The 25,198-nt window shown below is 44.0% G+C and overlaps 1 protein-coding gene across 2 annotated transcripts; it reads left to right on the top strand.

Moving 5' to 3' along the window:
- Positions 1-6,828: 6,828 nt before the first annotated feature.
- Positions 6,829-24,772, top strand: snx15 (sorting nexin 15). Of its 2 annotated transcripts, XM_063187045.1 has the most exons (8): positions 6,829-7,001; positions 8,018-8,053; positions 8,346-8,466; positions 14,062-14,177; positions 16,287-16,641; positions 18,694-18,867; positions 20,607-20,861; positions 23,201-24,772. In XM_063187045.1, exons 1-8 carry the CDS (start codon positions 6,903-6,905, stop codon positions 23,329-23,331), a joined length of 1,287 nt encoding a protein of 428 aa, XP_063043115.1. In that variant the 5' UTR covers positions 6,829-6,902; the 3' UTR covers positions 23,332-24,772. The 2 variants fall into 2 exon arrangements, with proteins under 2 accessions (XP_063043115.1, XP_063043116.1); XM_063187046.1 differs by lacking the exon at positions 18,694-18,867.
- Positions 24,773-25,198: the final 426 nt, after the last annotated feature.

Here is a 25,198-nt window from a genome sequence, read left to right as displayed (position 1 = left end):
GGCTCCATAGATGGTTGCCATGATTTTAAAGAGTATGTTCTGCGGTCATACAGGAAACACTGTACATGATGCAACCTAGTCATAAACATTGAGCCAGCTGAACATCCAAAGTTCAAGAGCAATAGAGCTTGAATCAGCTCCAACTGCGTTCTGTGATAAGGAACTGTAGGCCTACAGGCCTGACAGTGCATGCATATCCATGTAAATGCAGTAGGCCTATGATTTCTACAGCAGGTAGTCTTGTCTAAAGATGATGATACACAGTGCAACTTTTTGAGCAACCTTGGCGGGCATGATTGGCATAATGATTGCCTATTCATTTTCTGATGGAATGGTTGAAAAAGTTTTCTTCTGCTAATCCAAGTTCTCTTGATAAAACTGTTAATGCATCAAACAGTTAAAAAAACCATCATAGTTATGCTAAAATGGCCATGCAAAAACCTGGCTCACAGAGAGGACATGAGCTACACAAAACGAGTTATTCAATTGAGTCCTAATCAAGTCAGGTTAATTTCATCATTTAGGAGCGTAGCTGGTAAAAAAAACAGCATGAGTTCAGTCAACTGTGCACTGACAGGACAAGAAAGGAAGAGAGGACAAGGTCACGTTAGGAATTCCAGAGAAGGTTGGCAGTGCGATTAGCACGTGAGCCTGCAGCAAGCGGCGCCAGGTTATTTTTTTTTTCAAAAAGGACGTCCTAAGTCACCATCAGCTACAGTGTAGTATCAATGTAACTCATAACAGACAGTAAAACACACACAGATTGTGTGTCAGTTGTGGTGAGCAAGATGCACAGCAGATTAGGTCAGCAAAGACAAAATCATGTTGAACATGTTTCCTGGGAGACTTCCTGTAATGTAGGCTATACATGAATATACTTGTGTGTGTGAAATCAGCAGAATAGAAGTGAATAGAAATAAAATGCATAGAATTGAAAGCCGCTCTGTATATGAAGTATAATGAAAATGCAACTCCTTCTCCAACACAAACTGTTATGTGGAATATTTAAAATGTGTATTGAAATAAATAATAACGCTTCAAGACAAAAAAAAACATAAAACACGTGGTAAAGTGTAAAATTCCAAGGCACATAGGCAATCACAAAAAAACATATGAGGTTTATATAGTATATGCGTTTTGCCAAAGTCGGCATGCAGCCACAGTGCAACAGGGAGGGCATGGTGGACCTACTGGTGCTCCATACTACCAGCTGTGTCCATAAAGCACCACCTGCACTTTGTTTACTCTCAGCCAGAGCAGGGTTGGAGATCTAAAGAGAAGGGACTCTACACGACACACACACACACACACATATACCCCCCCCCCACACACACACACACACACACACATAGACACACACCACCACACACACATAAACACACACACACACACACACACACACACACACACACACACACACATATACAATGTTGTATTCTTTCATAGAGCCCTACATTTCTCCTGGACACAAACATGAACACACACCACCACACACACACATAAACACACACCACCACACACACACATAAACACACACACATTACTCACGCACACGCACGCACACATACACTCATATAAAATGTTGTATTCTTTCTAGAGCCCAACATTTCTCCTGGATTCTCGACCACACACACACAGACACACAGACACAGACACAGACACACACAGACACAGACACAGACACACACAGACACAGACACAGACACAGACACACACACACACACACACACACACACACACACACACACACACACACACACACACACACACACACATGCCTGACCTCTTTCGTCGCCTTTCGTCCCCCTCAACCCCTCCTGCCTTGTGTGTGAACAGGCCCTAAGCATGCAGCTTCGGGAGAGAAACAAGCCAGGAGTCACAGCAGTCCATGGTGGTGTTTTCCCACAGTACGGTAGGGGGGTTGCTGGGGTTTTGTGGAGAGCAGAAAAGGATGTTTCAGGGGGCGGAGGAGGATATTCATCCTCTGCAAACTCATTTTCAAAGGCTCTGAAAAACACACAAATATTTTGGAGCCATTTGAAACAACATGGACACAGTGAAACAGAATGATGACATTTTTTTACGTAATACAGACATCACACACAAGGTTTTTAGACAACAAATAAACACTTAATGGCACTCTTTTTAGAGTTTGTATGACTGGAGTCCTATACATAATGCAAACGTATGAGTAAGAAAGAGACTAAATAAAACTGCTCATTTGTTTCCCATGGTGTACTATAATAAAGTACTTCAACTCTTAAAGGTGAGAAAAAGTGAGTATTTCGCATGGCTGTTTACACGTACTAGATGGATACATTTTGGATATGAATTGGTTTTGGCTTCTCGCTTATACGTAAGCAGCTTTAGAGTGTACTCTGGTTTTAAAAATATCCCATTTATGTGGACTAAAACGCACCTGTCACACTCAAATATGACCTTACAAGCATCACAAAGTTTATGTCTGACTATTGCATGTCTGTGAACTGAGCATGCAGTTGTAACAAACTGTGTCACTCACTCACTTATGTCTTTCAATGGTGGACTAATTCAACAACTCCACCAAGTGGCAAATGACCGACTCACAAACATCAAAAGCCACAGTAAGCTGACTTGACATTGTACATTTTATTGTGGTTATCTGTGTGTGTGTGTGTGTGTGCGTGTGTGCGTGTGTGTGTGTGTGTGTGTGTGTGTGTGTGTGTGTGTGTGTGTGTGTGTGTGTGTGTGTGTGTGTGTGTGTGTGTGTGTGTGTGTGTGTGTGTGTGTGTGTGTGTGTGTGTGTGTGTGAGTGTGATTATGTAAGACATCTGAACTGTAACTGAGAGTATATAGTCTCATAATGCCTTATCTTGAGCTGTCACAACTACATGACCATTGCTCTTTCAGCAGAACCAGGGACGCCGGCAGGGGGGTGACAAAGGGGACAGCTGTCCCTGGCCCAGGGACAGAGGGGGCCCAGAATTGGGTCTTCTTCACATTGTATGCATTTTCTTTGTGTGCATTAAAGTAATTAGCTAGCACTTTTATCCAAAGCGACTTACAGTTGTTTACAGCGTATTACTTACAGCCCCTTGAGAAGTATGGGGTTAGGTGCCTCGCTCAAGGGCACCTCAATGATAGAGCACAGTATTGAAAAGGTGGGATTCAAACCTGCAAAACTCTGATCTAAAGCAACACACCCAAAGCAACTTCTTTGGAGGTGCTAGAAAACCGTGTCAGATGCAGGGAAAAGGTTGGTCCTCCACACACGCTACATTTATGCTCCAAAAATTAATGTTATTCAGTTCAAACTTTCTTTGGAAACCTTGAAAACCTTGGAAATCGCCATTTCACACTGCAGGGTGCAAGCCCGAAATGTTTGTGAGGCGATTAAAAAAACAAAAATCTGATATGTGCTTCTTTATTCATTTATTTTTGAGACTTGAATTGATTCATTCATTGACAAAGTTAAGCACCCAGTGTAGCATTAAACTACAAGGTGTTCCTGATCCTTCTTAGTTAAAACCTACAACCTACAATGCTTCTATCCCTCTGGATCCTCACCAGGCAAGACTTTTGTTTCAGCCAAGCTCTCTCAATATTCTCATCTCCAGTTGGATCTGGACATTAAAGATGCCTCTCTCTGTCTCTCTCCTCTCACAACCCCTCTCAATTTCAATTCCTCCCATTCTCACACAGGCACATGCCCACTACTGTGCTCTCCCGCTCCCTCTCCCTCTCTCTCTCTCTCTCTCTCTCTCTCTCTCTCTCTCTCTCTCTCTCTCTCTCTCTCTCTCTATCTCTCTCTCCAGATCACATACATGCACTCTATCTCTCAAGCACATGCACTCTCTCTCTTGCTCTCTCATGTTCTCTCTCTCTCTCTCTCTCTCTCTCTCTCTCTCTCTCTCTCTCTCTCTCTCTCTCTCTCTCTCTCTCTCTCTCTCTCTCTCTCTCTCTCTCCACTTACTCTACACTCTGCCTTTCTTTTCTTTCTCTCGGGGATGGAGGGAGGGAGGGGACGGACAACAGGAACAATGTCGGAGTGTTTTCCCGCGTGACAGAGCACAGAATGTTGGCTCCCGGGACGGCTCTAGTGAGGAGAATTTCAACTAGTCTGAGAGAGAGAGAGAGAGAGAGAGAAAGAGAGAGAGAAAGAGAGAGAGAAAGAGAGAGAGAGAGAAAGAGAGAGAGAGAGAGAGAGAGAGAGAGAGAGAGGGAGAGAAAGAGAGAGACAGAGAGAGAGAGAGAGAGAGAGAGAGAGAGAGAGAGAGAGAGAGAGAGAGAGAGGGAGAGAAAGAGAGAGAGAGAGAGAGAGGCGCCGGGGGTTCACCGAGGGGATTACAATTAGTACCTCTCTCCAGGGGAGGACCACCGCTTACGCCCCGGGCTGCTTTTTTAAGGCCCAAAATAAGAGGGGAGAAGGTGGGGAGGGCAGGAGCATGGAGGGGGCCCTGCCTTGCTTTGCTCCACAAGTTTAATCCCACTGATGTTATTATTACCGAGGAGGAGAATCATAAAGGGATAAAGGCGGACTCCTGTCGTCCCTCCCGACCCACATTGAACGCACACAAAAACAGGGTCCACAGGCCTACCTACCTAAGTTGTTTGCAAACCCTCCGAAAACCACACTGGTCTCCGAGCAACAGGTCGACGTGGCTGCATATATCACTGCATGTGACAAGAACAAAGAGATTGAGGAGAGCATTTCTAATCAGATTCAGGTTCAGAAGGCTGTTTGTCATTTTGGTTCTATTTTTTGCTATCTTAATCATGTTTGGTCCTCTAATCTGATATAGTATTTTGGGGTTCCCAAAGTTCTTGTGTTGTTTTCTTGTTTGACTTACTGGGCACAGATGTGTTTATACAAAGTAGCTTTAAATGTTTTAAGATGTTTTACATGTATAAAGTCTTCAAATTAACTGTACACCATGACATATTAGGGGTCCCTTTATTAAACCTGCTTTGTTATAATGATGGTGAACTGAGAATAGCAGTCGCTGTCACTAATGAAAACACACACACACATACACACACACACACACACACACACACACACACACACACACACACACACACACACACACACACACACACACACACACACACACACACACACACACACACACACACACACTCACACACACACATTTGTGTAGTAGGGAAAGCTCTTCCCACTCTCCTTTTGGAAAAAAAAATACACCCTTTCCATTCATTGGTTCCTGTTCGGCACTATAAGGGGCTCCTTGTGTACACCATTTGCATTTTAGAGACTACAGTGCCCTCTGTGGTCACTGCTAAATACAGTCAGATTTCCATTGATAGGAGAATGCAAACAAATAGGCCTACACACTAACGCAGTTGTTCTCAAGCTTTTTTGAACAAACACCCCCCTTGACCTCATTGTAAAACTGCCAACGCTACCTTGACATCATCATAAGCCTGCCAACGGCCCGTTAGCATTAAAAAATAAAATAGACGAACGCCCCCTAATTGCAACTGAGTACCGCCCCCTTTCAGCTGAAACCTTCTTAACGCCCTTCGGCTTCAAGGGCTCCATAACGCACCCTGAGGGGGCTGTAGAGCCCCCGTTGAGAAACACTACGCTAACGTCATTGAGGTGCTGTTTTGTGTACGCCTACTATGGCTTTTCCCACACCGTAGTCATAGAAATCTATTACAAGAGACCAACACTGTGCCTCCAGTTCTCTAATGTTGCTGTCAAGGAAGTAGGCCTAATTAGTGTTAAATGTGTTAGGAAAGAATGCACATGACAGTTCATGCCAATTCTGTAAAAACACAGTGGGTGTTGCAGTGTCAATTCAGCACCTAGCGAGTGTTAAAGTGGACTCCTTCAGTGTCAATTGAACACTGCAAAATGCACTGTGCATTAACACTGCCCCAGAGACCTCTTAATGATGCATGACTCAAGCTGTGTTGAAGGCCTCTCAAATACAAAACATGATGTAAAACATTAATAGGCTAGGCTATATAAATGTGTAGGTCTAAATCAAGCATACACAATAGATGTCTTTGTAACTGAACAGGCATGTGACTCAATAAAGCAAATAATAGAATGACATACACAGATACTGCATGGACATTGGATTCCATGACCCTAACTACTACCTTATCACAGTGCCATTTCTGAGATAAGTCCATGTGTTCATGTAGAGACACGCATCTGTCAAGTGGCACAGATTTGAAGATGTGAAGGATTCATTTAACAAAAAATGTTTGAGTAGCAGTAGGCCTACAATTATAGCCCCAAGCTGACCTTTGATCCTGACTGATGTCATCAGTTCATCATTGAACCTACAGTGATTAACTGTAGGCCTACCGGGTTTGTTGACTGTAGCCTTACAATACTTTTCCACTCACTCAAGAGAGCTTCAGTACTATACGTCAAATATGAAAATGCTAGGCCTATATAAAGGGCCATTCTGCAAAATGGGTGCCTCATCAAAATTCATCAAACTTCACGTCCTCATTTTTGCCTTTTAAAACCCTGGATGTGGTATCACAGACATTTACTTCAGTAGGATAGGCTATCCATGAAAATACTAGGCCTATATAAAAGGGGATATAAGGGGATATAAAAGGCCCGACCACTTATTTGTTCAGGAGATATATTTACAAGATAATACGACAAAATCGTCATAGGCCTACCTACATAATTTCCAAGACCATTTCTAAATAGGCTAATAGCTTGAGATCCCTGTCAACTTGTGTTCTGTAGTAGCCTAGTCTGAAAGGGGCGTGTAGTAGCACATGATCTGCGCAGGCGCTACTCCAAACAGGAAGTAAGCTTGACCGAAAAAAAAAAATCCAAACATACCAGTGACAGCAGCAGGGCGACAACCCATGCCAGCCCGTAGCTGCCGACCACTTCATACAGCACATCCAAATATTAACCAACGATGTCAAGAAAAGCAAAGGAGGAATATCATCGGTTCTTCTCCGTGACGGAAACACGCACCCACGAGAAGGGACACACGGAATATAAAGTTCTGGCAAGGGTTAGTCCAGTCAATGAACCTACGTTGAGCTAACCATAGATTGTATTGCTAACACAAGACCAATGTCTGGTTTTATTAACTATTGTGCGACAAATTGCTAATAGCCTAATGTTGTGACGATGTTGTTACAATGTAGTTACAATGTAGCTGTAGATGTTGTACAATGTAGCTGACATGAGGCGGGAATAGGGGAAAGAGCTGTCATTATTTTCCAAGCCATCTTGCGTAGTTTCCTTTTTGCCAGCCAAAGCCAAAGGTGGTGATGATTAACTGAATTTTCATTGGCTACATTTTCTATGATTCGTGAAATTGTATTATGGACGGTGGAGTTTCATTTTTTCGCATGTATTTACTTTCTAACTGACTGACACTCGTGGGTTAAAATCTTCATAGAGATTCTGGCGCGTTATGGATCACCTCGTGATGTGTTGAGCTCATGCCTCCTACCACCCCATTATTGTTGCATACCCTGGGGGTGGATTTGGACCCCAACACACACACACACAAACACACACACACACACACACACACACACACACACACACACACACACACACACACACACACACACACACACACACACACACACACACACACACACACACACACACACACACACAGCCCAACCTGTATATCCGTGGAGCCCTTCCTATCTTTGTGGGGGCCTTCAATTCATATTAGCCCTAACAGTAGCTACAGAATGCCCAAACCTAACTAAAATGATATCTAACCCTAACCTGTCAGTGAGGAAATGTTTACACTTTTACTTTTACCAGTAACAACAAAATTACCCCAGCAAAAGGGGTCAAAACATGTGGGGTCCAGGATTTGGGCTCCACATGGAGCGGGGGCCCCAGCAAAACCAATAGCACTGGCCTCACAAAGTAGGATTGGTGTAATCACACACACACACACACACACACACACACACACACACACACACACACACACACACACACACACACACACACACACACACACACACACACACTGACTGTCATTTCTTTCTGCCCCAGTTTGTATCAAAGAGAAGACCTGAGGATGTGAAAGAGGTACGTTAAAACATTAAATCATTTCTCAGTCAGTAGTGAATACTGGATTAATCTCTAAGAAATAAAGAAATAAACATTTCAAAACAAATTTCACTGTACATCATGACTTGCCAGCTAAGACACGTCAGCTAAGTGTAATGTAATGTAAATGGAGTCGTACTCACAGGGCTGTGTTGACTGCAGGTGGAAAAAATGTAGCAGTCTGAACATACTTTAGCATTTTCTATGATATTAGATTATGCATTGATGATAAATGGTACTCAGTACTCACCCAGCTGCGTTGACTGTGCAGGTGGTGGTGTGGAGGAGATACTCGGAGCTGAAGAAGCTGCATGGGGAACTGGCCTACACCCACAGGAACCTCTTCAGGAGACAGGAGGAGTTCCCGCCTTTCCCCCGGGCACAGCTCTTTGGTAGGCCCCCCACCCCCATCATACCACAGGAACATACTCTATTTCTCCTACTGTGCAGTCTGCATTGTGCATCCAAAGTACAGTCATCGGTGTTGGTGGCCCAGGTGGCTCAGGTGGTAGAGGAGCCTCTTCGGCAACCGGAAGGTTGCAGGTTCGAGCCCCACTATGCCTGACCCCATGTATCTGTCCTTGAGCAAGATACTTAACCCCAAGTTTCTCCTGGTGGCAGGGTGGCACTCTACGTGGCAGCCACTGCCACTGGTGTGTAAATGTGAGTGTGAATGGGTGAATGTGAGGTATTCAAGGTAAAGCACTTTAAGTGCTCGAAGGAGCGGAAAGGCGCTATATGAATGCATTCCATTTACCATTTAGTCCATTTACTCACCGACCAGTATATTACACCTTACTAGTAGTACAGGGTTGCAACCCCTTTTGCCTTCAGAATTGCCTTAACTGCCTGCAACAATATTCAGGGAGGCTGTGGCATTGCAACGACGCTCAATTGGTACTAAGAGGCCCTAAAAGTGTGGCAAGAAAATATCCCCACGCCATCACCCCAGCAACCTGAACCGTTAATAACTAGGCAGGATGGGTCCATGGATGTTTTCATGTTATTGACACCAAATACGGATCCTACCATCCCCAGTGTAGCAGCAGAAATCAAGATCAGACCAGGCAACGTTTTCCTTTTTTTCTTTTTTAAATTGTGTTGGAGTCTCAGTTTCCTGTTCTCAGCTGATAGGAGTGGCACCCAGTGTGGTCTTCTGCTGCTGCAGCCCATCTGCCTCAAGGTTCGATGGGCTGTGCATTCAGAGATGCTCTTCGGCATGACTCAGTTGTAACAAGTGATTGTCTGAGTTACTATTGTCTTTCTATCAGCTCAAACGAGTCTGGCCATTCTCCTCTGACCTCTGGCATCAACAAGGCATTTTGTCCACAGAACTGATACCCACCAGATATTTTTTCTTTTTCGGCCAATTCTCTATAGACCCTGGAGATGGTTGTGTGTGAATATCCTAGTAGATCAGCAGTTTTTTTAAATTCTCAGTCCAACCCATCTGGCACCAACAACCATGCCACGTGAAAATTAATCACCTTTCTTGCCATTTCTGATGTTCGATTTTAACTGCAGAAGATCGTCTTGACCATGTTTACATGCTTAAAAGAACTGAGTTGCCGTCATGTGATTGGCTGAAAAGAAATGTCCATCAATGAGCAATTGGACAGGTTTGCCCAATAGCGTGGTCTGTGAGTGTATGTATATATGCATTTACATCTCTCACTTGCAGAAATTCACCCGTTGTGTATGTACATGTACAGTATACAGTACTGTATGTAGTACACAATGGATGTTGTGAGCCACAGGGAAATACTGCCCCTGCATTTGACCCATTTGTCGGTGAAATCAGTTGGCAGCCAACACACACACACACACACGTACACACACACACACACACACACACGACACACACACAGACACAGACACACACACACACGTACACACAGAGAAAACTGTGACACACACATGTGATCACCCGAAGCATTGTGCAGTGTGCAGCCATTTGCAATAGCACCCTCAGGAGCAGTTGAGGTCTGGATGCTCCCTTCCTTGCCTTGCTTACTAAGGGCACCTCCGCTATCGGATGAGTTGACTGTGGAGAGCAGAGATGCTTTATTAAGCCCACAGGAAATGAAAGGAATTACGGGTGGAAAGCCCTGCTCAGTCTCTTCTGCTTTACATAAATATCCCCTGCTAGTAGCTGGAAGAAAACTTGCTTGTTTGCGTGTGCGTGTGCATGTGCGTGTGCGTGTGTGCTGCAAGTGCCAATTCGTCAACAAGGAAAGGCATTATTTGGGAATAGGGCTGCACGATTATGGAAAAAATCATAATCACGATTATTTTGGTCAAAATCATAATCACGATTACTAATCACGATTATTGATTTTGGCAGATTTTTTTGAAAATTATTACAAGATGAAATATAACCAAGAATGAATTACATACAGGATGAGCAAAATAAAATGAATTGTAATAATTATGTAAAGGCAATAGCATGAAACTTAAGTGGACAGATTTCTGGCCAGAAACACCAGCCTGTCATTATGTTCTGGCTTCAAGGACGCTCTCAAAAGTAGGTCACTATTGCCACGATTAAATCACGATTAAAATCATGAGTTCGATTTCACCATTTTATCACGATTTTTATTATTTTTCGATTAATTGTGCAGCCCTATTTGGGAATGCATATTTTGACCTTGCAAATACAGGTAAATACTCAAAGTACATGAATGTCCTTTTGCACAAGCCTTCAGTAGTTCAGGTGCAAGTGTAAGGCAGGAAAACGTGCTTAAATGCTACAAGTTCAAAAGACTGCGCACACTGGGCGAAAGGCATTGTTCGTTCCAAGAAATATATATTTTTAAAAAGAACAGTATTCAGTGTGCAGTGTCTTCTGAACTTTAAAGGTGCACTGTGTAATATTTTTAGTTGTTTTTTTCCAGAATTCATAATGCCCATTCACCAATGTCACTTTTTCATGAATACCACCACCATCAAATTCTTAGTATTCATTATGACTGGGAAAATTGCACTTTTCATACATGAAAAGGTGGACGTTCTCCATGTCTGCCATTTTAAATTTCCAGAAATAGACACAACTGAACTGTAATCTTCAACATATTTATTGTATAGTGAGTGCGTTTATATGCAGTTCAGTTTCCCGAATATGAGGCATATGCCGGTTATGATCATATTCGGGATAAGGTGTTTATATGAGCACAGAGCGTTATATCCCAGTCTACATTCTCTGCCGTTCTCTTCAAATGCATGTAGCCTGGATACTAGCAACAGTGTTCTATGGGAAGCCCCTGTATTCGGAATAAGGTGTTTACAGGCGTCAGTATCCCGACTTCTGTCGGAATACTCCACCTAGCATATCCCGATTTCACAAAGTCCCGAATAAGGGCTTATCCGGGATACTGAAGTCGGGAAAAAGTGTTTATATGTTCAAACGCAAAGTTGGGATACTTAATATCCTGATCATATTTGGGATACTGAACTGCATGTAAACGCACTCAGTGACTGCAAAGTGTAGTAAAGAACAGTGTACTCTTGTCAGGTAAGCAAAAACTCCCTGGGAGTAATGGCGAACAAAAAAAAAAACACGCAGTGGTCTTACCTGTTCTGAAGAGATGCCAGGGAGCACTACATCTTTCATGACAGACGGCATCACGCCTTTACTGGTTGTGGTTCCTCAGCATACCAGCATTCCTGGAAAGATATTGTTTTTACACACACGCGCACGCGCACGCCAGGGCTTGACACCAACTGGCCAAATGCTGGTAAAACTTGGCTGCGGCTAGTAATACCGTCAGTGTCACTAGCCAATTTGGTTGGCAGCTTATTCCTTGGTATGACATGCTAATCATAGTACCCTATTCTGCCTGTATGAATTGTTTGTATTTAAGTTCAAGAAAATCTCAGTTACTCAGTTTCTATTTGCTTGATATATTTCCATGTAGAAAGCTAAACTCTCATCTTGCTTCTGAGGTTAGGCATACACTATCATGATAAAGAAAAAAACTATATAAAAGTTGTGGCTAGTGGAACACCTGAATGGCTAGTGACTCGGGAAAACCACTAGCCACAGTGACCGGCGGGTGAAAAAGTTAATGTCAAGCCCTGGCCCAGGCGCACGCACACACACACACACACACACACACACACACACACACACACACACACACACACACACACACACACACACACACACACACACACACACACACACACACACACACACACACACACACAACAGCGAAACAGGCAAAGAAAATAGCGAAATTGTGCCCAGACTAAAACTACCCCTAACCTGTTCACACCTTCCCCTTGCCTCTTCCTTCTTTACTCGTATATTCATCCTGTTATGTGCAGCACACGCACACATGCACACACACACACACACACACACACACACACACACACACACACACACACACACACACACACACACACACACACACACACACACACACACACACACACACACACACACACACACACACGCGCACACACACGCAAGCAAATAAATTCTATGTTCAGCTGCCACATCAGATTGAGATTGAGATTGGAGTCTGCACTCCTCTCTGTTGGCTTCCAATAGTTCCATGGGGTTTTTAGATTCTAAAGTTAACTTTAGAAGTACGATGTGCACACTTATAATACTTTGACTTAAAATTGGCGTGCTGTAGTTGTGTGGGAAGTACTGTATGTCTCCACTAAAACCAGAGGGGCAAACGAGGGCATTCCATTGGAAAATCCCCCATCCACAAATGTAACAAACTGAAAGAAGGGTAAAATAAGGCAGGCTCCCTCTCACACAAAACCTCCACCCACTTCTTTTGCTCAAAGTAGCCCGATTCAAATTCGGACTCCCCCGCACAGTTAAGGATTTCAAGTTAAAGGTTTCTCCTGCTGTTAACTTCTAAATATAGGACCCAATGAGTGGAGAACCAACCCTTACCCACATAAAGGGATCGCTATTTTCACAATACATTTCTTTTTTTGCGATAGGAATTATTCTCACATGCTGTATTTTCAGACCAACAGAGAACCGTACCGCTACCATTTCCTACAACTAACTGAAAAGTTGGACCGCATTCAAAAACTAATGTGTTGGGTTAGGTAGGTGAACCAAGGCGTCAACAGGTCCGTCCAGGTCAGATGCCGTAGAACAGTGGTTTTCAAAGTGGGGACCAGGGACCAATGGTGGGCTGCGAAGGGGTGCTAAGGGGAAAGTTGTAGTAGGGCTACAAGAAAAAGTATGGTCGAACAAAATGAATAATTTAATCATTAATGTACACCAAAATAAACAAAAATATGCTAAACAATTTTTCATTAGTTAAGGGGACACTGTGTGAGATTTTTAGTTGTTTATTTCCAGAATTCATGTTGCCCATTCACTAATGTTACCTTTTTCATTAATACTTACCACCACCATCAAATTTTAAGTATTCATTCTGGAAAAATTGCACTTTTCATACATGAAAAGGGGGATCTTCTCCATGGTCTGCCATTTTGAATTTCCTAAAATAGCTTTTTAGCTGCAAAATTGACTGTACTTGGACCATACTAGAAAATATTTGCTTAATACTTAGTAAACTTTCATGTAAATATCAAATTTGGCAATAGGCAGCCCAATTTCAATAAGCAGCATAGTTGCAGTACCTTTTTTGACCATTTCCTGCACAGTGTCCCTTTAAGAACGGCATTGTAATTATCTATTGCATCTCCGAAAATTACCACTACTATTGTCATTTTATACTGTATATCCGAATGGGGCCAAGACACTCTATGATTGTGAGAGGCGGTGCACTGGGAAAAAAATAGCACAACCCATGTAAGGGAGGCCTTGTAGTCCAGGAACATTAGTATTGGCTGGAATCTACAAAAGGTACTGTACAGAATGTATGATGTGATGTATTATATGAAGAGTGTAAAAATCTCTTCTCTCTCTCTCTCTCTGTCACACTCTCTCTCTCTCTCCCTCTCTCTCTCTCTCTCTCTCTCTCTATCTCTCTCTCTCTCTCTCTCAGGGCGTTTTAACGAGGCAGTGATCGAGGAGAGACGGCAGGCTGCGGAGGCCATGTTACTGTTCACCACCAACATCCCCGCGCTCTACAACAGCCCCCAGCTCAAAGAGTTCTTCAGGGTCAGCCAAACACACACACACAGTCTCTCTCTCTCTCTCTCTCTATCTCTCTCTCTCTCTCTCTCTCTCTCTCTCTCTCTCTCTCTCTCTCTCTCTCTCTCTCTCTACACACACACAAACTTTCTCTCTCTCTCTCTCTCTCTCTCTCTCTCTCTCACACAAACTCTCTCTCTCACACACAAACTCTCTCTCTCTCTCTCTCTCTCTCTCTCTCTCTCTCTCTCTCTCTCTCTCTCTCTCTCTCTCTCTCTCTCTCTCTCTTTCACTCTCTCACACAGTCTGCGTTGCTGAGATGTTATTGAGATTCTGTGTTTGTTTACTCTCTCCCTCCCTCTCTCCCTTTCTTTTCCTCTCTTTCCCTCTCTTTCCCTCTCTTTCCCCCTCTCTCTCCCTCTCTCCATGAATTTAATTTGAGTTTGCTTTATTGGCATGCCTGTTTCCATCAGCATTGCCAAAGCTTAGAACAATAACATAACAATATTAAGGATATTAAGAGCGTCATTAACAAGAACATTAGGAATGCATACACTCGCTTTCTCTCTCTCTCTCTCTCTCTCTCTCTCTCTCTCTCTCTCTCTCTCTCCCTCTCTCTCTCTCTCTCGCTTTCTCTCTCTCTCTCTCTCTCTCTCTCTCTCTCTCTCTCTCTCTCTCTCTCTGTTTCATAAGCTTTATTAGCAGGGGTGTATGTAGAAAACTTATCTAATAAATGCCAAAATAATTAAACAATGTTCATACAGTGAGCAAAAAATACAAAATGGAGGTGCCAGGAATCTGTCTTGTATAATACCTTTCAGCACAAAAAAAAATCTAATTTTGTGCACACACTCACTCACACACTCTTGTTCTCTCTCTCTGTCTCTGAATGCAACATCCTTGAAGCTCAAGTGCTTGTGTTGCAGCCAAATCCAAAGCCAAATGATTTCTCTAGTGGCACAGTTTGTCGAAGAGAGAATACTACTCATCTTCTGAAATTCACCTTCGTCATAATCCATTGCATTCAGCTCTGCTACACCTGGAAGTTATCCATAGGGCTGTGTTACAAACAGCTCACAGCTATAGGAGTACGTTTCTCAAAAGCACCATTGCTAAGTTAGCCACTTACTTGGTTGCAATGCAATTTCCCCTAACCATCCTTCTAATTAGTTAGCAACGACGCTTTCCAAGAAATGGGGTCCAGCTCAGACTGCCGCCAAACATTGTTTACTTTTCATATTATCCGTCCAGTGGAAGTTTTTTGAAACAATGCAAAATCTATTGTGACGTGACCACCTAGTGCACTGAGGTCCTAAGCACAAAGACTAACATTATTGCAGCACACTTTTTAATCCGATTGATTTTAGTTTTCCCTTCACACGCCAGCAGGGCTCAACACAAATGTCATCATTTAACAATGAATTCATGGTGTGGTGTCCCAAAAAATAAATCCATATTATAATCGAACTAACTCTAGCAACAGAAGGTGGCACTGCTGTGTATTGCTTTAGTAAAAATAACAATCACATAAATGTCAGCAGGTTGTAATAGAATATTGCACTTTGTAATCAAAGTATCAAAGTCGTTATGCAGAGACCTTCACTCTAGCACTCCAAAGACACATTTTCAGCTCTTCTATAACAAATTCTCTCTGTCTCTCTGTCTCTTTCTGTCTCTCTGTCTCTCTATGTCTCTCTGCCTCTCTGCCTCTCTATCCCTCTCTCTGATAAGCACGACTGTAAGTAGCACATACGTACACCAATATCGTTTCTCTCTCTCTCTTGCTCTTTCTTGCTCTCTCTCTCTCTCTCTCTCTCTCTCTCTCTCTCTCTCCCTCTCTCGCATAAGCACAAATGTAAGTAGCACATGTACCAAGAACACTATTCCAGAATTTTAAAAACAGCTCTTTTACAAAACATTCTCTGTCTCTCGCTGCCTGTGTCTTTCTCTCTCTCTCTCTCTCTCTCTCTCTCTCTCTCTCTGCCTCCCTCAGTCTCCATCTTTGTCTATTTGTCTGTCTGTGTGTGTGTGTCTCTCTCTGTCTCTGTCTCTCTCTCTCTCTCTCTAGCCTGTCTGTAAGCTGTAAGCACCACATGTATCAAGAACATGTATTGTTGTCTGCTCCCCCTTTCCCAGGGTGGTGAGGTGACCCGGCCGCTGGACCCAGCCTGCGCCGCCTCCTCCTGTACGGAGCTGCCCCCTCCCCTCATCCCGCTGCCCGAGGGCCAGGAGGCCCTGCTGCCCGAGGCCGAGGAGGAGCTGGGTAGGGAGGAGCCGCCCCAGCGCCAGGAGCTGGACGAGGGCACCGACTCGAGCGCCGAGCTGGGCGATACAGAGGTGGGCGTGGAGGCGTACGGGGAGATCGACTGTCCGTCTCCCCCGGCCTCGCCCCCTGCTTCGCCGCCGGCGTCACCTGCCAAGGAGGTGGAGGAGACGTCACATGCGGAGAGCCCGGAGAGGAACGGGACAGAGGAACTGGAGCAAGCAGAAGGTAACGCACAACATGAATGGGAATACTATTCTGCCCTACAAAGTGCAATAACTACATATTTTGTCAAAATTGAGTTTAGACTGAAAATGGTCATAACACCTCATTTATCTTGTGACAAAGCCTTACAGTCCAAATGTATCCCGTTTCAGAGACATTTCTTTGTCAAATTTGCAGTAACTAAAGTATCCAACCTGATACCTTTGTATGGCATCATAGTACAAACACATGATAGACACAGTGTTGGACTGGTGAGTACTAGGCCTACACAATGACATAGACAAGGCTCAACTCAAGACACTTTTTATTCATCTTTGCTGTGAGGATGATGTTTTCTCTGGTAAAACCGTGCCAGTTATTTGTCGTAGTGTTCGTAGGTCAGTTTGTCAATGCAATGTTTCAAACTAACAACAAAATACAGTATTTTCAGCAATTGTTTTTGAATATCTGAAGGTTCCACTCAAGAGCAGTGTGTCATGCTGCTGCAACAATGCAATGTTTCAAACTTATAACAACAAAATACAGTATATTCAGTGTTTTCAGCCAGTGTTTTTGAAGGTTCCACTCAAGAGCAGTGTGTCATGCTGCTGCAACAGCGCCCACATGCACTTTTATGTACACACTTCAATACACAGAAAAATGTGACTTTTCATATCTGACATCTGAAGTGTACCGTTTACAGACCTTGAAAATACTATTGGAAGATGGATTTTTTTTAAGTAGCCAATGGTGTAGTCATGTCCACTGTCTGTACTGAAATCATTACTGTTCCAGTGTATATGCAAGGGGAACAAGAAACTGGATTTGTATACTGTTGAAATGGCTTATTGGCTAACTTGAAACTTGCAACTTGGAACAAAACACTTTTATGTGTAACCTGCCTGTTACCTACAAATACAGCATAAAAGCTGCATCCTTAATATGCCTTCTGTAATGTAAATGCCTTTTCCTAGTCAACAATATGCATCCGATTTGAAAATCAACTATATTTTGCTACCTAGGAAGAGCGTTAGGAGGGCTGTGGTGTTATTCTCAATATCTTTCTCAAAAACCCTTGTGGTGGGGCTCTTTGGCAGAAAACCTGATGAAAAATCCAAGGCTCCCCAGAAGTGCTTTTCAGTCTGTAATATTTAGAGGTGCACTGTGAAATATTGTTTGTAGATTATTGCCAACATTCATACTGTACATTCACATATGTTACTTTTTTCCGCAAATACTTGCCACCATCAAATTCTTACCACCATACTTACCATCAAATTCTCACCATTCATTATGACTGGCATAGTTGTCCTTTTCATAAAAGGTGGATCTTCTCCATGTCTACCATTTTTACATTTTTAACTACAAAACTTACTGTACTTTTTGGTCAGACTTGTAAATATTAGTTTATTACCTAGTTAATATTCATGAAAAGATCAAATTTGGTAATAGGCGGCACAGTTTCATAAAGCAGCACAGTTGCAATACCTGCTCTGGCCACCATCCTACATCCTAGTAATGGTGCACCTTTAAAGGTCTAAAATGATCAAGCCTATTTATTTGGTATTTATAAGGTATTTTTACGTCCTGTGTTTGTCTCGTCTCCCACAGAGCCATACAGAGGGGAGAGTCGGGCAATCTCCACTGTGTCCTATGGCCGAATTCCGCATTAGCAAAATTAGCTGTTTAGCGTCTCAGAACTGCTTAAGCGTTGCGAATGTTAGTGCCTAGAAGTGGGCGTAGCACACAGCAAATGCGATGCGATGCAATGCAGGGAATATGACAAGACTTGCTGTTCGTAGTAATAACTTCAGATAAACATCACAGATGGTAAAACTGTTGTGATTATCACCACCGAGACAGTTGATAGTTTACATATTTGTGGTGATTACCCCGCAGTATAGTTCGTTAGTCCTTATTTTTGGCTGTTAATGTGGTGGTTCTATGTTGAGTCTATGGAAAGACAGCCGCTTTAGGCACGACCTTATCTCGTTGAAAGGCGGGGCTGCAATTTAATTCCAGGTCCTCCAATCACGCAACACTCCCCTCTGTATGGCTCTGGTCTCCCACCTGTAGAGGCATCTCCCCCGTCTCTCAACTCCACCTATGAGAAGCCAGAGGAGGTTCAGGAGGAGGAGCTGGACCTGCTGTTCGACTGCACAGGAGAGGAGGCCGCTTCAGACCTCGGCCCGCCCCCGCCCCCGCTCTCAGACACCGACCTGGCCATCTTTGATCCGTGCGCCAAAGAAGGTGCTGGTCTTCCTGCATAATCTCCTGTAGAGAAGGGGAGTACCGGTAGAGTTTCCCTGCCGGGACTCAAACACAGACCTTCTGTTGTGTTAAACTGGGACTCTGACCACTACACCAAAAAGCCATGCTCATTGGTGTGACAAACAGAACACACCCACATTCCTAGTAATGGCCACTCCATCACATCTCCTTTTGGATAAGATGAAGTTTAGATAAAGAAAAGTAATTTTCCTCATTTTCTTTATGCTAATTTCCTAAGGATTGACATTGGCAAAATTCTTATCAGATAAACAACCAAAGTGTTACGAATTGCACTTTGAGTCTTCTTTTTTTGCTTACCTGTAGGTTAATCTATCTTAGTTAACCTTCGGCCATCATTTTATATTTTACACTTCAGTAGCATTTAATGCCTGCTTATGATCCCCAAATTCACCAAAGACAGCACACAATGATATACAAGACATGACATGATATACAGTACATTCCAAATCACTGAAGCGTCAACGTCAGGCCCCGGTGTTGTGTTAGTGCACTTCCCTTAGCAACCAGCAGAGGGAGCATGTGGGCCGCCTTCAGTGTCACCCGGCAATATCCATGACGGTCGTCCATAGGATGTTGCCAGCTTGTGGCAGGCACGATAAGATGGATAGCCGCCCCCTAGGAGAGAGAGAGAGAGTGCAGTGCGGTCATTACGCTCTCCGATTGGTCTCCATCCATGGCTCTGTGCCCATGCTCATCAGCGCGCGCCCAGGCTTTGATCTTTCTAACACAGGAAAAAGGGGAAGCGGTGGACACGGGCAGCCAGGCACTGACAGGAACACACACAGCGGCCATATTTTAAAAACCTCTTTATGGCGACACGGGTCCTCTTGATAGGGGAGAACATCCACGATTGGAGACTTACCTTCCCTGAGGTTAGGAGGCCAAACATAGAACACCTTTGAAAGAAGAAAAAAACACTAGACACAGGGCGTCCATGTTTTAAAGCCTCTTCATGTAGACAAGGGGGTCCAGGACAAATACTCCCTACTCTGACTAAGCATTGGATGTAGAATTGAAGAACCTTTCTACAGAAACAATTCCTGAATTCAGGGTATTGTAAGCAGGATTTTAAAACCTCTTCATGCAGACCAAGGTTCCTGGACAAATCCTTAGTCCTTATTCCAACTAAGAATAGGATGTAACAATGGAGAAACCTTCCCTTACCAGAAAAAAACAACCCCTAAACTCTAACCATGACTTATAACTTCTCAACAAGCGCTTCCCATTACAAGTCAGAGGACGTCAAACATAGAAGAAACACTTGTGCCGCTGTTACAGAAATAAAAACAATCCCTAAATTCAGCACCTGTACTTAAGCGGGGTAGCTTATGGGTACTCTGCATATCCTAACTCCAATTTTTATTTTGTCAGTCGTGAAACCATGATCCAACCATGCGTTTATACCTTTTTTTCGTTTGTGTTCACTATCTTCATAGACATACAAATTACAACTGTGTTTTTTGTTTTCGGTCCATCTATTGACAATAATACTGAAATACCACTGCAGATCAGCTTAGGGAATAGGGATCGTTCGACAACTCGGAGCTGCCGTCTGCAGCCCTCAGCTTCATAGAGATAAGAATCACAGCTGTTGTTTGTTTGCAGGCCATCTATTGACAATAACACTGACAAAATAAGTGACTTGTTTCCTCCCGACCCCCCACCACACCCCACCCTACCCTCCCCTACCCCTACAGATCAGCCTTACGGATCATTCGACAACTCGGAGCTGCTCTCCGCCATGCCCACTGTGACGGCGTCCAATGAGAGCAGCGAGTCGGCGGGAGGCAGGGAGGGGGAGGCGGAGGCGGAGGGGGAGGGGGAGGCGGCCTACCTGGCGGTGGCAGCCAGCGAGCTGAAGGCGGCGCTGGAGAAGGAGAGGGAGGGCAACATCGGAGCAGCCATCCTGCAGTACAGGAGCGCCGTGGACATCCTCATCACAGGGGTACACGGTGAGGAAGAGGGGGATGAGGGGAGGGATGGAGATGGAGAGAGATGATAGAGATAAGAGAGAGAAAGGAGAGAGGCAGGCCAACATTGGAGCCGCCAACCTGCAGTACAGAACCGCCGTGGACATCACAGGGTGACATGGTGAGAGGAGAGACAGGGATGAGGGGAGGGAGTGAGGAAGAGAGGAGATAGAGAGAGTAACAGACAGAGAAATACCGATATGGGAGAGCAAGAGAGAGAACAAGAGAGATCGCCATCCTGCAGTACGGCATGGTCGTGGACATCCTGATCAAAGGTGTACACGGTGAGGGGGAGACGAGAGAGAGGGCTGAGGGAGGGATAGATATCAGACAGACAGGGAGTGAGTGAGTGAGAGAGAAATAGAAATGAGAGAGGGAAGGATGAGGGGAAGAGACATGAGAGAGAGAGAAAAACAGACAGAGATGGTGATGAGGGAGAGAGAGAGAGAGGGACGGAGAGAAACCGGCAGAGAAGAGAGGGGGAGAGAGAGGGAGGGAGAGGGAGAGAGAGAGAGAACAGATGGTGTGGTGGAATATAAAAGGAGTGTGTATGGGTCCTCTAGAGGGTCCCCTCTTGATGGTGCTCCAGCACTGGTGTTCAGATACGAGCTCTTGTGTTGTGTATTCACGCTGTTGGGGAGCGGTTGAGAGAGAGTTTTTTTTTCAGCTAGTGTTAGATTCGGAATGTGGTGTCACGTGTACACACAACATGAGTTGGGCTCCTGTTTTTATTTGTTTTTTGTTTGGGGTTTTTTTTTCACCCTGGACATCCCACAACCCCTCTGTCTTGGTCTGTCCACACCTTCTCATTTCACCAAGCAACTATTGTTGCTCAATGATCAATGACTAACTTTTTTTGTCCAAGATGCAGACAAATGTTCTGTGCCATTTTGCACAACTGACTTACTTCAAATGTGTCCAGAGCAGAGGTGTCAAAAGTAAAAGTGTAAAAAGAAGCACAGTTTCCTTCCAACACAGGAGACGTATCTGAGTAACCAGTAGACCTGTGTACTTGTCTTGTGATCAGCTGACTCTGCACTGGTTGGATCAAGTCTGTGGCGGATCCTTGTTAGCTTTTTAGTGTTTTTCATTAACAGCAGTCTGACTCATTTGGTACAATGTAGTAAATAGAGTAGAGTAGTATAGTTGAGTACTTTTATTAAGCCCGAGGGAAATGAACCTAATACTCATTAGATCTATTACACATGATTGCACACTGCAGTAAACATATAGCAAAAGTCTGAGTATAGCAAAATGCCTTACTCAGTTAGCATACACACACCCATGCTCTCTCTCTTACACACACACACACACACACACACACACACACACACACACACACACACACACACACACACACACACACACACACACACACACACACACACACACACACATGGTGTAACAGCTATGCAGTAATATCATGTGCCAGTGTTCTACTTACACCATGAATTTACTTTTACTTTTACTTTTACTTCTGACACCTCTGGTCCAGAGTCCAGACAATTCCTAACTTTCTGTCACTTAGCCTGTAACATGTGGCAAAGCTAGGCTAATGAGGTGGAGCCAGAGTATCTGTCCTTTATGATATATTAATAGCCTTCAGCGCCACTCTGGAATTCCAGACTAGCATCATGAAAAGTGCTATTTCACGCTAGTTCATTCCGCGTGTTGGTGCAACGCATTTTCATGTTAACTCATGCTCTACAACGCCGCAGAAAACCAGTTTTGTCACTTGACCAGGCTTGCAAGAGGCAAGTAAGTTTTCCCCGTGGCCACGGTGAATTTCTGTCGGTAGGTGAACATGAAAATGCACTGCTGTTCCCTGACCAAAACCATCCTAACCCTAACCTGTCAGTAAAGCAACGTTTCTGCAGCTTTACTTTTGCCAACACCAGCGAAACAAGCAAGGAAAATGGCGAAATTGTGCCCAGACTAAATCCACCCCTAACCTGTCACAGGGCATTGTAGACTAGACCATGAGTTATTTACACACATCGTCATGATTGCATGTTGCGAGTTCACACCTTCCCCTTTCCTCTTCCTTCTTTACTCGTATATTCATCCTGTTATGTGCAACTATTGATTTTTCTCTCTCTTACTTCCTCTCCCGTTCTCTTCTTTCTTTCTCTACCTCCATCACTTTCTTTCAATCTCTCCCTCTGTTGCTCACTTTCATTCTCTCTTTCTTGCTCCCTCTCTCTCTCTCCTCATGCCTTTTCCCTTCTCTCTCTCTCTTTCTCTCTCCCTCACTCACTCAAACACTCACACTCTCTCTCTCTCTCTCTCTCTCTCTCTCTCTCTCTCTCTCTCTCTCTCAGGAGACCCTGATCCTCTGCGCAGGGAGTCTGTGAAGAGGAAGACGGCCCAGTACCTGCAGCACGCAGAGACCCTGCTGCACCTCCACTCCCCGAAACACACCCCCACACACGCACACAAGAACAAGACATAGTACACACACACACACACACACACACACACACACACACACACACACACACACACACGCACACAAGAACAAGACATAACACACACACACACACTCACACACTCACACACTCACACACACACACACCAATAACAGACCTGACACTCTGTCACTCACTCGCACTGTTCTTCCTCGTCAGGCCTTTGCAACCGTCACACTTGATCAGACTCTTACGCACTCTTGTCACTCACTAACAATGTCACACACACACCTGCTCCGGCACACACACACACCTTCTCCCGCACACACACACACACCTGCTCCAGCATGTGCACGCCACCAGGTGATGGCTGGTCAAATGCAGCTCTGAGAAACAATGTTTTATATATTGCACACATAATAACATAGATACATATGGGACCATAAGTATACACGTAGGTACACATTTTTTGGGAAGATGGATCCCATATAAGAGAGAAAAGATCGCTTCATGTATCACAAGAAAAATTGTTTTTGATTAAGATTGCATACAGATATGATATGAATGGTTGGTTACACGCATATGTACCGATAACGGGTGAGAAAATGTGGACATGTTACACTCAAAAAAATCTTTTGATTAAAGAACATTGCATACAGTAGATCTTCCAAGACTACAAAGTATTAAGTGAGCACAAGAACACACACACACACACACACACACACACACACACACACACACACACACACACACACACACAAATATGAAGCTCCTTGCTCTCTGTTCTGATGTGGCTCCCATAAAACTCAAATGTGTGCACACAAGCACTGCACTGACACCAAATACTTATTGCTTGCACAACACAGACATCTTTTAAACTGCACAAATCTCCACCACGTACATACAGCACACTTTTGGATTCTGTTTTCGGTACGCTCTGCTCTGCTCCTGAGCTCCTCCTCTACCTGAGGTCGCGACCCCACCAGCCACCCACACACTATACTCCCTCGCACCTCCGTACCAACGTACCACTCTGCTGCCTCTCAAAACACACCTACGGACGGTCACTCACTCAATCACTCACTCACTCACTCACTCACTCACTCACCATATCCACTCCAGAACACAAATATATAACACTATGCAGGCAAGCGCGAAAACACAAGTGCATATGCCACTTGTGTGCAAAGACGGACAAGGACTTGACTGGAAAAAAAAAATCTTTGCTTTATAAAAGAATCTGACAGCTGTGACCTACCTACGACAGCTGTGACCTACCTACGTACATAACTTCTGGAAACGCCTTAAGATTGAACGAGTGTCCTTTCAACGGCTTCTTAATTTATCTTTGAAAAGATATAATTTATACCAACCCCCCATGTTAAAATGTCATACCTCTTGTATGGTGGTGTTGTAAATAATGTCTTTGTTTCTGTGTTGTATGATATTTTGTAAATAAGAGAAAATAGACTGGAATGATCAAGATCCTTTTGCAGTCTTGTTTTGTGTGTGCGTGCGTGTGTGCATGAGTGTGTGTGCGCATGCGGGCGTGTGTGTGCATGTGTGTGCATATGTGCGTGCATGTGTGTGCATATGTGCACCGTATGTCCACATGCTTGTTTAGACCTTAATGTCCTCTCAACAATGAGAGTACCAGAAACATGTGACTTGTGAGAATGTAATTATTATGCCATTATAAACAGTTTTGTTTTTATGACAAAAGTGTAAAAACATTTCTTTATTGATATGTTAGTGATAGCTCTGGTTTGATTATACTGCTACTCAGGAGGAGGTCCTGGCAAACATAGAAAAACAACTGTGCGTGTGCGTGTGTGCGTGCCTATTGGGTTGTCATTCCTCTAATGTGCCACATGGTGTCTCTGTGGGATGGGTGGATAGATGAGTGGTGGT

The sequence above is a fragment of the Engraulis encrasicolus genome, chromosome 21, assembly GCF_034702125.1.
Source record: "Engraulis encrasicolus isolate BLACKSEA-1 chromosome 21, IST_EnEncr_1.0, whole genome shotgun sequence".
NCBI classification, from domain to species: Eukaryota; Metazoa; Chordata; class Actinopteri; order Clupeiformes; family Engraulidae; genus Engraulis; species Engraulis encrasicolus.
This window is presented reverse-complemented; position numbering and strand designations above follow the sequence as displayed.

Coding starts and splice junctions, on each gene's coding strand:
- snx15 (XM_063187045.1), top strand. CDS start 6,903: ATGTCAAGAAAAGCAAAGGAGGAATATCATCGGTTCTTCTCCGTGACG. Junction 7,002..8,017: donor AATATAAAGTTCTGGCAAGG/GTTAGTCCAGTC, acceptor TTTCTGCCCCAG/TTTGTATCAAAGAGAAGACC. Junction 14,178..16,286: donor AGCTCAAAGAGTTCTTCAGG/GTCAGCCAAACA, acceptor CCCCTTTCCCAG/GGTGGTGAGGTGACCCGGCC.